Genomic DNA, 13,935 nt, shown 5'->3' with positions numbered 1-13,935 from the left:
TGTGTCTCTTAAGTCTTTGGTGTAATTTCCTGATTCTGTTCAACTGCCTTTTCCCAGCAGTTCTTCTTTGTCAGGGCCCTCATCTGACATGGAGCAAGTTATGCTGCCAAATTGCCACTCTGTGTTTGAGTGTCTTGCGTAGAACATAGAGAGTTGGGAAAAAGAAAACACAAAGAATGGAAAGGCACGAACCTGTAGTGGACAGGGCAAGCTGCCCACAGGAGTTTGTGTGCTCCCTTTCCATTGTATAGAGTTATTAAAGCCATGGAGCCCTGAATTACCTTTCCTAGTTCTAACTCCCTAACCTCCGACCACCCTCAACCCTTCCTTGTTTTACATCTGCATGTGGCCACCTGACTTGTCTTCACCAGTGGAATAGGAGTGAGAGTGATATACTATCTTTAGGTCACTGCTTTAGGCTCTCTTTCCTTTCTGCTAGCTGGGTGCCCTAGGGAATGGCGAAGCCAAAGATGGAGGGAATCCAGGTCCCTGAACCTCTTCACAGAGATCTGCCTGCTAACTGGGAAGAATTCCCTCACACCTTCAGATAAGCAAAAAATAAACTTCAAATGTGTTTGAGTCCTTACACATTTTGGATTTGCTAGAGCAGCCAATATCCCCCTAAATAAAACAGAGCCTCTGGTTCTAAAGGGTTTTGTTTTCACTTTGAAGGTAGACATTCATTTAAAAATTAGTCATATGTATTTTTACAAGGTATTTAATTTAATTGAGCACTCTAACTGTTCAGAGAGGTCTCAATTTTCCCTGAGAGATTAATAAAGCAAAATAAATTGAAACACTTGATGAACATCTAATAAACAAATTACTTGTCTAAATTTTGCTGATATCATGCAGTTCACTTCCAAATAAATTCACTTTTAATTTTAATATCCTTGTATGGAGGTGAAGGATGTTGTTCTTTGGATATAGACTGTAATTTTTATATTTTATGCTCCTTCTACAATTTTTTAATTTTTTTATACTTCGCCTTTTTCCAAGAGTTTGCAATGACTTATAGAACATGACTTAACAACAAAGCTAAGAGAGTAGAAAAGCAGGATATAGAGAAAAGGACAGAGAAAATATATGAATTGTAACTATTCATGTGGCTTGCTGTGATTGAGTTTCAACCCTATGTCTAAGCTTCTTGGCAGGCTGGGTTAGAGGGATGCATGATAAATTACAAATTAGCCCTCAGAAAGGAGGAAGGACACTCATCTCTTAGGGGAGGCAAAGATTTTCTGGTACCAAAGTCTCAAAAACAAAACAAAACAAAACAAAAAAATGATCCTCAATGTTTTGTCTCAGGAATAGGAGGTACCAAGAATGAAATCATAATAGAACTTTTTAAACTCTCCAACTTAGTTTTGGGAAATGAATTTTTGATGGTATTGAAAAGGAAAGAAGCTTTTAGGCCAAATAATCACAGAAAACCTTTTGTTTATTTTTATTTTCCATATATCTTAACCCTTGGGGACTTAGGTATAGCTTGCAGATGACAATCTTTGATATGTCCACTTACAAAAAATAAATTTCTTTTGTTCAGGATGGGTAAACTCTGGACCGAATTGCTGGTTTGATTATCAAAGCATTTTTAACAAATGACGTCATTAGGTGAATTGACATTTGAAGGGGATTATCTTCCTTGGAAGGGAATTTGGTTTTCTCAGTGTATGAGCTTGGAGTTCTCATAGACTGAGTGCTCTTAGGTTGGGATTTCTAAGGAAGTCCCTCTATATTTTAGCACAAGCTACTCAATTTAGACGTTTTCAGATACAGGTCTTTCTCAATTTTGATTTCGTGTGCTCAAAGAATATTGCAGCTGGAGGTTGTCTCATTAGCTATCACTTTTTGATGACAAGACTGAGGCACAGACTAGGTACCTGATCAGCCAGTGGCCCTGCAGGTAGTGAAAAGAGAGCTGAAATAAGGACCCTAATCTCCTGATGCTTAGCTTGTTTCTACTGTGAAATAGATGCTTCTTTTAAGTACTAGTTTGATGCTATTCAATTTAATGCACTGTTTACTAAATGTCAGTGATAGAAAGCACCCCCCTTGAAGTATTTCTAAACTCCTTAGAATTTTTACTTATTTCCATATTTTCTTAAACTCTAGCTGTTTCCATGAAATATAGTTAGGCAGTGCAAAAGATAGTGAAAATATCAAAATAAAATGAAGAATTAGAATACTAATCTCTAATAAGATGATGTTATGTTCCAGACGGGTGATACAGTGATACAGTGTATCGTCCTTCCCACTCTCTGAAGATTTCAAAGCACTTAACTGTACCTTACAACTCATTAAGCCATGTGCTGAATCAGACATTGGATGTTATAACTTTATTCTTATTATTTATTTAATACCATCAAGGGAGTTGGTTCTCAGTGGGAACTGATAGCTCTAAAAGGATAAAAACTTTCTTTCAATGTTCTGAAAGGGCAAGTACCATTCAGCCAATACATCTCTTCCAAAGATAATCAATGATAATGTAGGAAGAGGAATGTAAGTCATTCATAAAAATCTTCCCGAATGAGTAAACAAATAATTTCAAAAAGTCTTTGTAAGTTTATGTTGGTTTGATCTGGTATATACTGCCTTATATGATAAAGGTGTTTATGGAATTGTAGTAATTAACATAAGAGTAATAAGCAGATCATCTTTTTGGCCCTGGCTCCCTTTCAAAATGAATGATCGACTCTTAATTTGTAGAGCTGAGTATGCCACCTAAAATTTTTCATATTCAAAATTAAACTTTCAACCATTTCTAAAACGACAGAAGCAAATGACATAGATGCCGTTTTGAGAAATGATAGCCTACATTGATAAAAGCTACTGTGAGCTTTTCAGGTGTGTAAGACAGGCTCACATTTGTGTAAGGTTTCAATCACTTGCTTTAAAGGTGAGCACATCATCGTTTTGGTGCTGCCTAAAGTTCTACCTCAAAAGCAGAACTCCACTAGGTTCATTAAAGCAGATGGAGATCCCTGGGCAGGAGATTTCAGACTCATTTCTTTTTCATGCAAATTGCACAGGCTGTGCTGGGGTGAGGGGGTTAATGACTATTAACTGATAATAACAGGTTCCAGCCTCTTCTATCATTTATTCTGTTAGTGAGGGAGAAAGGAGAAAGACTGAGGAGGGGTCAGTGAAGAAATAACTTTGGCTTTATAATTTGGGCTTATTTCACTGGTAGTGTTTTAAAAACAGGAATAAACAGATGAAAATGTAAAGTTACCCAAAATTGTATCATCTAAAGATAATGGTATTGACATTTTGCTCTATATAGCATTTAACACAATTAACATATGCTCTACACAATACAGTTTAACATTTTTTTCTTCTAAAATTGTACCATGTTATATATGCTATTTTAAATATGTTGTTCGTTTAACCTCATGAATTTCTTCCAAGTCAGTTATTAATGGCATCATATTCCATCTTTCACTGTTGTACCGTCATTTATGTAACAAAACCTTCCATTTTTGGATATTTGGATTGTTTTAAATTTTTTTGTTAAAATAAAAAATGATGTGATAAGCATTTTTCTCTGTATATCTTTGTCCAAGCAGTTCTTAAGATAGATTGCTAGAAGTTGTTATGTGAAAGGGAATACAATTCTTTAAGGTTTATTTTAAAAACTTCCTTGCAGATACCAATGTATACACCCTGTGGATGTATGAAATTCCCTTTCCCTCCAAATCTTGAAAATACTGTAATTTTCCCAATCTTTACCAACTTGAAAGATCTCATTTTTAATTGCTGTTCTTTGATTACCAAAGATCAAATAAATTGAGTATTTCCTTAATGTGTTTATTGGCATTTTCTATTTCTACTTTTTTTTTTTTAAGATTTTATTTATTCATCAGAGAGAGAGAGAGAGAGAGAGAGAGCGAGCACAGGCAGACAGAATGGCAGGCAGAGGCAGAGGGAGAAGCAGGCTCCCTGCGGAGCAAGGAGCCGGATGTGGGACTCGATCCCAGGACGCTGGGATCATGACCTGAGCCGAAGGCAGCTGCTTAACCAACTGAGCCACCCAGGCGTCCCTCTATTTCTACTTTTTAATTGCTTATTTATGTCAATTTTGTATTCTACTAATGTATATATCTTTTTCTTACTGATTTTAAAGCACCCTTTGATATTAAGGACAGGAACACTTCATCTATCATATATACCGCAAATATTTTTTCAAGTTTTCTGTTAGACTTTTTTTTTTTGATGGTGTTTTTTTTGTATGTAGATAGCTTTATTTTTAATGTAATTATATCTTTTCATTTTTTCTTTCTTTTCTTTTCTTTTCTTTCCTTCCTTCTTCTTTCTCCTCCTCCTCCCCCTCCCCCATCCTTCTCCTTCTCCTTTCCCCTCCCCTTCCTCCTCCTCCTCCCCCCCTCCTCCTCCTTTTCTGTTCTTCTTCTTTTGGCTTCTCCTTTGGATGTCATGCTTGGAAAGATTTTATCCATCCCAACATTTAGAGATATTTCCCTATAATCATTTAATGCTTTTAGTTTTTATATTTAAATTTTAAACTATTCTGAGTTGTTTTACACATAGAAACTGGCATAAAGAATAATATAAGAGAAACAGTGTATACAGTGGTTGAGAGCTGAGCCTGATTTCGTTAGTGTGGTGGTTTGAAAATAAGTCCACAAGTTTTTTGATACTTCTTATCATAAGGTGGAGCCTAATTCCCCTTTCCTTGAGTATGGGCTGAATTTAGTCACTTGCTGGTAATGAGTAGGTATTGTAGAAATGATGGAGTGTGTCTTCCGATACTAGGTCATGAAAGACACTGAAGCTTTTCTCTCTCTGTCTGTCTCTCGAATTTCTACCTTTGAGGGAGTTTGTCATGCCATAAGCACACTCAATCAACTCCATGTGATGAGGAAATGAGGCCTTCTCCTAGCAGTCAGTGGGGAAGCCAGTGGAGACTTTTACCCAACAGGTACATGAGTCAGGTTGGAAGTGTTGGAAGTGGATCCTCTAGCCCCATCAAGCAAACATGACCACAGCTGACATGTTGGTGCAACACAATGACAGACACAGAGGTTGAACCAGTCAACTAAGCTGCTTCTGGATTCCTGACTCAGAATCCTTGTGAGGTAAGAAATGTTTGTTGGTTAGGACTGCTAAATTTGGGGGTAATTTTTTAATGCAAAAATAAATACTAACACAATTATTCTTTTCAATTTGGGGGGGAATTCTTTCCCATTTGTCCTTTCACAAGAACATGGTTTTTTGTCTTATTCCAAAATTTTTCAGAGGATTTTAATTGACATCACATCATATTTCTAAATCATTTGGGCCCAATTGATAATTCATATGAGCCTTTCGTTTCTTTTCTTTTCTTTTTAAATTTACATATAATGTATTATTAGCCCCAGGGGTATAGGTTTGTGAATCATCAGGTTTACACACTTCACAGCACTCACTATAGCACATATCCTCCCCAGTGTCCATAAACCAACTCCCCCTCTCCCGACCCGCTAACCCCCTGGCAACCCTCAGTTTGTTTTGTGAGATTAAGAGTCTCTTATGGTTTGTCTCCTCCTAATCCCATGTTGTTTCATTTTTCCTTTTCCACTCTCCAAACCCCCAACTCTGCCTCTCAAATTCCTCATATCAGGGAGATCATATGATAATTGTCTTTCCCTGATTGACTTATTTCGCTCAGCGTAATACCCTCTAGTTCCATCCACATTATTGCAAATGGCAACATTTCATTTCTTTTGATGGCTGCGCAGTATTCTAGTGTGTGTGTGTGTGTGTGTGTATATATATATATACATATATATATATACACATACATACCACATCTTCCTTATCCATTCACCTGTTGATGGACATCTAGGTTCTTTCCCTAGTTTGGCTCTTGTGGACATTGCTGCCATAAACATTTGGGTGCTTGCTCCCCTTTGGATCACTACATTTTTATCTTTAGAGTAAATACCCAGTAATGTGATTGCTGGGTCGTAGGGTAGTTCTATTATCTATTATCAACTTTTTGAGGAACCTCCATGCTGTTTTCCAGAGTGGCTGAACCAGCTTGCAGTCCCACCAACAGTGTAGAAGGGTTCCTCTTTTTCTGGATCCTCACTAGCATCTGTTGTTTCCTGACTTGTTAATTTTAGCCATTCTGACTGATGTGAGGTGGTATCTCACTGTGGTTTTGATTTGTATTTCCCTGATACTGAGTGGTGTGGAGCACTTTTGCATGTGTCTGTTGGCCATTTGGATGTCTTCTTGGCAGAAATGTCTGTTCATGTCTTCTGTCCATTTCTTTATTGGATTATTTGTTCTTTGCGTGTTGAGTTTGATAAGTTCTTTATTGATTTTGGATATTAGCCCTTTATCTGATGTGTCATTTGCAAATGTCTTCTCCCATTCTGTTGGTTGCCTTTTGGTTTTGTTGACTGTTGCTTTTGCTGTGCAAAAGCTTCTGATCTTGATGAAGTCCCAATAGTTCATTTTTGCCCTTGCTTCCCTTGCCTTTGGTGATGTTTCCAGGAAGAAGTTGCTGTGGCTGAGGTCGAAGAGGTTGCTGCCTGTGTTCTCCTCAAGGATTTTGATGAATTCCTGTCTCACATTGAGGTCTTTCATCCATTTGGAGTCTATTTTTGTGTGTGGCGTAAGGAAATGGTCTAGTTTCATTTTTCTTCATGTGGCTGTCCAATTTTCCCGATACCGTTTGTTGAAGAGACTGTCTTTTTTTCCATTTGACATTCTTTCTTGCTTTGTCAAAAATAAGCTGACCATAGAGTTGAGGGTCTATTTCTGGGCTCTTTATTCTGTTCCATTGATCTGTGTGTCTGTTTTAGTGCCAGTACCATACTGTCTTGATGATTTCAGCTTTGTATTAGAGTTGAAGTCTGGAATTGTGATGCCACCAACTTTGGTTTTCTTTTTCAACATTCCACACTGGCTATTCAAGGTCTTTTTTGGTTCCATATAAATTTTAGGATTATTTGTTTCATTTCTTTGAAAAAAAAAAAAGATGGTATTTTGATAGGGATTGCATTAAATATGTATATTGCTTTAGGTAGCATACACATTTTCACAATATTTTTTCTTCCAATCCATGAGCATGGAACATTTTTCCATTTCTTCTTGTCCTCTTCAGTTTCTTTCATGAGTACTTTATAGTTTTCTGAGTACAGATTATTTGCCTCTTTGGTTAGGCTTATTCCTAGGCATCTTATGGCTTTGGGAGCAATTGTAAATGGGATTGACTCCTTAATTTCTTTCTTCTGTCTTGTTGTTGATGTATAGAAATGCAACTGATTTCTGAGCATTGATTTTATATCTGGACACTTTACTGAATTCCTGTACAAGTTCTAGCAGATTTGGAGTGGAGTCTTTTGGGTTTTCCACATAAAGTATCATATCATCTGCAAAGGGTGATAGTTTAAATTCTTTGCTGATTTGGAAGGTTTTAATTTCTTTTTGTTGTCTGATTGCTAACACTAGGACTTCTAGTACTGTGTTGAATAGCAGTGGTGATAATGGTCATCCCTGCTGTGTTCCTGACCTTAGTGGCAAAGCTCTCAGTTTTTCTCCATTGAGAATGATATTTGCAGTGGGTTTTTCACAGATGGCTTTGATGATACTGAGGTATGTACCCTCTGTCCCTCTACTTTGAAGAGTTTTGATCAAGAAAGCATGCTGTACTTTGTAAAATGCTTTTTCAGCATCTATTGAGAGTATCATATGGTTCTTGTTCTTTCTTTTATTAATGTATTGTATCACATTGATTGATTTGCAGATATTGAACCAACCTTGCAGCCCAGGAGTAAATCCCACTTGGTCGTGTTGAATAATCCTTTTAATGTACTGTTGGATCCTATTGGCTAGTATTTTGGTGAGAATTTTTGCATCTGTGTTCATCAAGGATACTCATCTATAATTCTCCTTTTTGATGGGGTCCTTGTCTGGTTTTGGGCTCAAGGTAATGCTGGCCTCATAAAATGAGTTTGGAAGTCTTCCTTCCATTTCTCTTTTTTGGAACAGTTTCAGGAGAATAGGTATTAATTCTTCTTTCAGTGTTGGGTAGAATTCCCCCTGGAAGCCATTTAGCCATGGGCTCTTGTTTTTTGGGAGATTTTTGAAGACTACTTCAATCTCCTTACTGGTGACCCATTGGTTATGGGTCTTTTCATGTTCTCTATTTCTTCCTGGTTCAGTTTTGGTAGTTTATCTGTCTCTAGGAATGCATCTATTTCTTCCAGCTGCATCCATTTCGTCCAGTCCAATTTGCTGGTGTACAGTTGCTCATAATATGTTCTTATAATTATTTGTATTTCTTTGGTGATGGTTGTGAACTCTCCTCTATCGTTCATGATTTTATTCATTTGGGGACTTTCTCTTTTCTTATGGAAAAGTCTGGCCAGGGGTTTATCAATCTTATTAATTCTTTCAAAGAATCAGCTCCTATTTTTATTGATTTGTTCTACCATTCTTTTGGTTTCTATTTCACTGATTTCTATTCTGATCTTTATTATTTCTCTTCTCCTGCTGGGCTTAGGCTTTCTTTGTCGTTCTTTCTCCAGATCCTTCAGGTGTAGGGTTAGATTGTATACTTGAGTCCTTTCTTGTTTCTTGAGAAAGGCTTGTATCATTATGTATTTTCCTCTCAGGATTGCCTTTGCTGTGTCCCACAGATTTTGAATAGTTGTGTTTTCATTATCATTTGTTTTCATGAATTTTTTCAATTCATCTTTAATTTCTTGGTTGACTCATTCATTCTTTAGTAGGATGTTCTTTAGCCTCCATGTATTTGGGTTCTTTCTAAATTTCCTCATGAGACTGAGTTCTAGCTTCAGAGCATTGTGGTCTGAAAATATGCAGGGAATGATCCCCATCTTTTGGTACTGGATGAGACCTGATTTGAGACCCAGGATGTGATCTATTCTGGAGAATGTTCCATGTGCACTAGAGAAGAATGTGTATTCTGTTGCTTTGGGATGGAATAATCTGAATATATCTGTGATGTCCATCTGGTCCAGTGTGTCATTTAAGGCCTTTATTTCCTTGTTGATCTGTTGCTTGGATGATCTGTCCATTTCAGTGAGAGAGGTGTTAAAGTCCCCTACTATTATTGTATTATTGTGGATGTGTTTCTTTGATTTTGCTATTAATTAGTTTATATAGTTGGCTGCTCCCATGTTGGGGGCATAGATATTTAAAATTGTTAGACCTTCTTGTTGGACAGATTCTTTTTTTTTTAATAATATCTTCTTTTTAAAAGGATTTTATTAATTTATTTGACAGACAGAGATCACAAGTAGGCAGAGAGGCAGGCAGAGAGAGAGGAGGATGCAGTCTTCCCACTGAGCAAAGAGCCCGATGCAGGGCTCGATCCCAGGACCCTGGGATCATGACCTGAGCCGAAGGCAGAGGCTTTAACCCACTGAGCCACTCTAGTGCCCCTGTTCGACAGATTCTTTGAGTATGATACAGTTTCCTTCCTCATCACTTATTTTAGTCTTTGGCTTAAAATCTAATTTATCTGATATAAAGATTGCCACCCCAGGACTCTTTTGATGCCCATTGGTATGGTAAATTGTTTTCCATAACCTCATTTAAATCTGGAGGTGTCTTTGAGTCTAAAATAGTTTCTTATTGACAGCAATATTGATGGGTTTTGTTTTTTAATCCATTCTGATGCCCTATGTCTTTTGATTAGCCCATTTATATCAGGGTAGCTACTGAGAGATATGAATTTAGTGCCATTGTATTGCCTGTAATGTGACTGTTACTGTATATTGTCTCTGTTCCTTTCTGGTCTACTACTTTTAGGTTCTCTCTTTGCTTAGAGGACAAATTTCAATATTTCCTGTAGTACTGGTTTGGTGTTTACAAATTTTTTTAGTTTTTGTTTGTCCTGGAAGCTTTTTATCTCTCCATTTTCAATGATAGCCTAGCTGCATGTTTTTCTCATTTGGTGTTTTGAATATATCATGCCAGTTCTTTCTGGCCTGCCAGGTCTCTGTGGATAGGTCTGCTGCCAATCTAATATTTTTATCATTGTATATTATAGACTTCTTTTCCTGGGCTGCCTTCAGGATTTTTTCTTTGACATTAAGACTTGTAAGTTTTACTATTAGATGACAGGGTGTGGACCTATTTTTATTGATTTTGAGGGGGGTTCTCTGTGCCTCCTGGATTTTGATGCTTGTTCTCTTTGATATATTAGGGAAATTCTCTACAATGGTTAGCTCCAATATACCTTCTGCCCCTTCTCTTTTTCTTCTTTTTCTGGAATCCCAATTGGGATTATTCTAGTATTGTATCATCTTACAGTATCACTTATCTCTCAAATTCTCCCCTCATGGTCCAGTAGTTGTTTTTCTCTTTTTTGCTCAACTTCTTTATTCTCTGTCATTTGGTCTTCTATATCACTAATTCTCTCTTCTGCCTCATTTATCCTAGCAGTAAGAGCCTCCATTTTTGATTGCACCTCATTAATAGCTTTTTTGATTTTAGCTTGGTTAGATTTTAGTTCTTTCATTTCTTCAGAGAGGGCTTTTATATCTCCAGACAGTGTTTCTCTAAGTTCTTTGATGCCTTTTTCTAGTCCAGCTAGCACCTTGAGAATCGTCATTCTGAATTGTAGATCTGACATATTACCAATGTCCATATTGATTAGTTTCATAGCCTTTGGTACTGCCTCTTGTTCTTTTTTTTTGTGGTGAGTTTTTCCACCTTGTCATTTTATCCAGGTAAGAATATATGAACAAGAGAATAAAATACTAAAAGGGTGGCAAAGGCCCCAGAAAAATGTATGCTAACCAAATGAGAAGAGACCCCAAATTGGGGGGTGGGGGAGGAGAAGAAAGAGAGCAAAAAGAATTAAAAAAAAAAATATATATATATATATATTAGACTGGTGAATAGAACAGAGCCACTCATTTGATTTTGGGTGTATTTTGGTCTTAGAAGAAACTACCTCCCAAAATTTTGAAAAAAGAAGAACTTATATATATATATACACACACACACACACACACACACACAAATAAGGGTAGACATGATGAAGGGATGGAATACGACTCTAAAGATGAAAATTTTAAAAAATTTCTAAAAAAGGAATTGTTAAGATAAGTTGGTTGGGAAAAGAATGAAAAAGAAAGTGAAGAGAATTTTCTTAGGCTGGAGACAAGGTAGGGCTAGATTTAGGGTATATTTTTATTTATTAGAAGAGGTTGTACCCCAAAATTTTTTAGAAGAAAAAATTCTATATGTATACAAAAAATAAAGTTAGATACAATGAAGGATAAAATATGACTATAATAATGAAAGTTGAAAAAGATTTTTTTTAGAAAGGTATTGTTAAGAGAAACTAGTTTAAAAAAAAAGTTAAAAGAGGAAAGAGGACAGAACATCATCCCTGCTTCCACTGGTGCGGCCAAGGCTGTAGGCAGGGTCATCCCTGAGCTGAATGGGAAGCTCACTGGCATGCCCTTCCGTGTCCCCACCCCCAATATGTCTGTTGTGGATCTGACCTGCCACCTGGAGAAAGCTGCCAAATATGATGACATCAAGAAGGTGGTGAAGCAGGTATCAAAGGGCCCCCTTAAGGGCATCCTGGAGTATACTGAGGACCAGGTTGTCTTCTGCGACTTCAACAGTGACACCCACTCCTCTACCTTCAATGCTAGGGCTGGCATTGCTCTCAATGACCACTTTGTCAAGCTCATTTCCTGGTATGACAATGAATTTGGCTACAGCAACCGGGTGGTGGACCTTATGGTCCACATGGCCTCCAAGGAATAAGAGCCCCCTGAACCACCAGCCCCAGCCAGAGCAAGAGGAAGAAAGAGGCCCTCAGCTGCTGGGGAATCTCTGCCCCAACTTATCCCCTAAAACACTGAGAATCTCCCAACCTCCACTATTTCCATCCCAGACCCCCTGAAGAAGAGGAAGGGCTTGGGGAGCCCTACCTTGTCATGTACCATCAATAAAGTATACTGTACCCAGCCAAAAAAAAAAAAAAAAAAAGGAAAGAGGAAAAGTTAAGAAAATTAGAATAAGAAAAAAATAAAATTAAAAAAAATTAATTAACTTTGCAAGATTAAAGAATCATGGGGAGAAAGCCATGTATTCCATGCTTTGCTTTTCCCTCCTCAGGAATTTCGCTGTTCTTGGTCAGTGAGCTTGGTCTTGGCTGGATGTTCCTGCTGATCTTCTGGGGGAGGGGCCTGTCGCAGTGATTCTCAAATGTCTTTGATGGAGGCAGAATTGCCCTGCCCTTGCCAGGGGCCAGGCTAAGTAATCTGCTCAAGTTTGCTCTCAGGGGCTTTTGTTCCCTGAACACTTTTCATAGAGCTCTGGAGGATGGGAATGAAAATGGCAACCTCCCAATCTCTGCCCGGAGGAGCTGAGAGCTCTGGGGCTCCATTCCTCACTCATTGTACCCTCAGAGAAAAGCACTGTCACTCCCGGCTCCCTGGTCTCTGGCCATGCTCTGAGCTCACCTGGCCTGTGACCGATCATTTTTGTCTTTGGCACGGCCCCATTTGGAGTCTCCAAATCCAGCAGATTCCTGCCTCCAGAGAAGGAAGGTGAGTATCCCCGGAAAGTGGTTGATTTTCTGTTCTAGAATTGTTGCTCTTATTCTCTTCGATCTCCTGTTGAGTTTGTAGATGTTCGGAATGGTTTGATAACTAACTGAACTCCTGTATCCTGATGTCATCTCAGTCTGCCACACCTCTGCCATCTTGACTCCTCTGAGCTTTTCTGATACAAGAACATTATATTCCATCTAAATTACATAAGACATTTATGTGCCTCAAAAATTTATAGTTTTCTTTATGCATATTTCTTATGAGGTTTATTATTATTATTATTATTATTTTATTTATTTATTTGACAGAGAGAGAGAGAGATCACAAGTAGGCAGAGAGGCAGGCAGAGAGGGGGGGGGAAGCAGGCTCCCTGCTGAGCAGAGAGCCTGATACGGGGCTTGATCGCAGGACCCTGAGATCATGACCTGAGCCAAACACAGAGGCTTAACCCACTGAGCCACCCAGGCACCCCATGTGGTTTATTATTAACTATTACATGTTTTTTATTGGTATTGCAAATGGGAATAATTTCTACTTGGTTATTGTTTATTTGATTATTATTTGTTTGCAAGAATTAAATTGATTTTTGTACATTTATCCAGTAACATACTATTTAATTGGATTCTATTGTTAGTTTTCATGTTTTTCCATTTTATCTTTTGGGGTTTCTATATATACACATGCTGATCTGCTATTCTTTTTAAAGTGAACTTAATGATACTGAGCAAAGAAGCAAAAATGTGTGTGTGTATGTGCGTGTGCATCATGTTCATGATGATAGGATGCCAAGAATTTGAAAAGAAATAAAAAGTAAGTAGCTATGTTTTATTCATTTCATTCTGCATCATTTAGCATAGCTCTGAGGACATGGAAGTTGCTGTGTGGATGCCAGTTAAGTGAATGAGTGAATGAATGATCTGCCCTCCTCCTAGTTTATTATGTCCCTCTGTGAGGTAGCTCATCACAAGGTTCTACCAATGTTCTGAGCTGAGCCCATGTTGGATATGATATCTGAGAAGTCCTCAGAATACTACTCATGTGACTAAATAAGTAAGTACATTACTTAACCTCAAAGACCTAATGATCTCTCTGGGCAGACAATATAAATACAAATGCAATCATCAGAGAATAGTTTAATGATAGAATGTGGTGCATCCCTGGACCCCCCCCCCCCCATGGCTGGTATGAATAGCAAACCTACTCCTTATCTGAGCAATGTTTATGTAAAAGATTCTGGGCTTACTCCAAATCAGGGAGGGTATGTAATAAAGCAGTGTTTGAGGGGGAGTAAAGATCCTACATGAATAAGTGTATTGGGTGCCCAGTCTAAAGGACAAGGAGAGGCACAAAACCAGGCCAAAAAAATCCAAAAACTAGA

The 13,935-nt window shown here is 37.9% G+C and overlaps 1 protein-coding gene across 1 annotated transcript in view; it reads left to right on the top strand.

Annotated features, from left to right (window-relative positions):
• LOC132010488 (glyceraldehyde-3-phosphate dehydrogenase-like) overlaps window positions 1-11,769 on the top strand; it is a 60,186-nt gene extending 48,417 nt beyond the window's left edge. Inside the window, exon 2 of the mRNA XM_059388325.1 lies at window positions 11,350-11,769. Within this exon, the coding sequence (XP_059244308.1) occupies window positions 11,350-11,766 (417 nt within the window). The 3' untranslated portion in view covers window positions 11,767-11,769. The remainder of the gene's footprint in view (window positions 1-11,349) is intronic.
• The last annotated feature ends 2,166 nt before the right edge of the window (window positions 11,770-13,935 follow it).

This window comes from Mustela nigripes, chromosome 2 (genome assembly GCF_022355385.1).
Source record: "Mustela nigripes isolate SB6536 chromosome 2, MUSNIG.SB6536, whole genome shotgun sequence".
Lineage (NCBI taxonomy): Eukaryota > Metazoa > Chordata > Mammalia > Carnivora > Mustelidae > Mustela > Mustela nigripes.
Note: the sequence above shows the minus strand (reverse complement) of the source record. Positions and strands in the feature narration are given on the sequence as shown.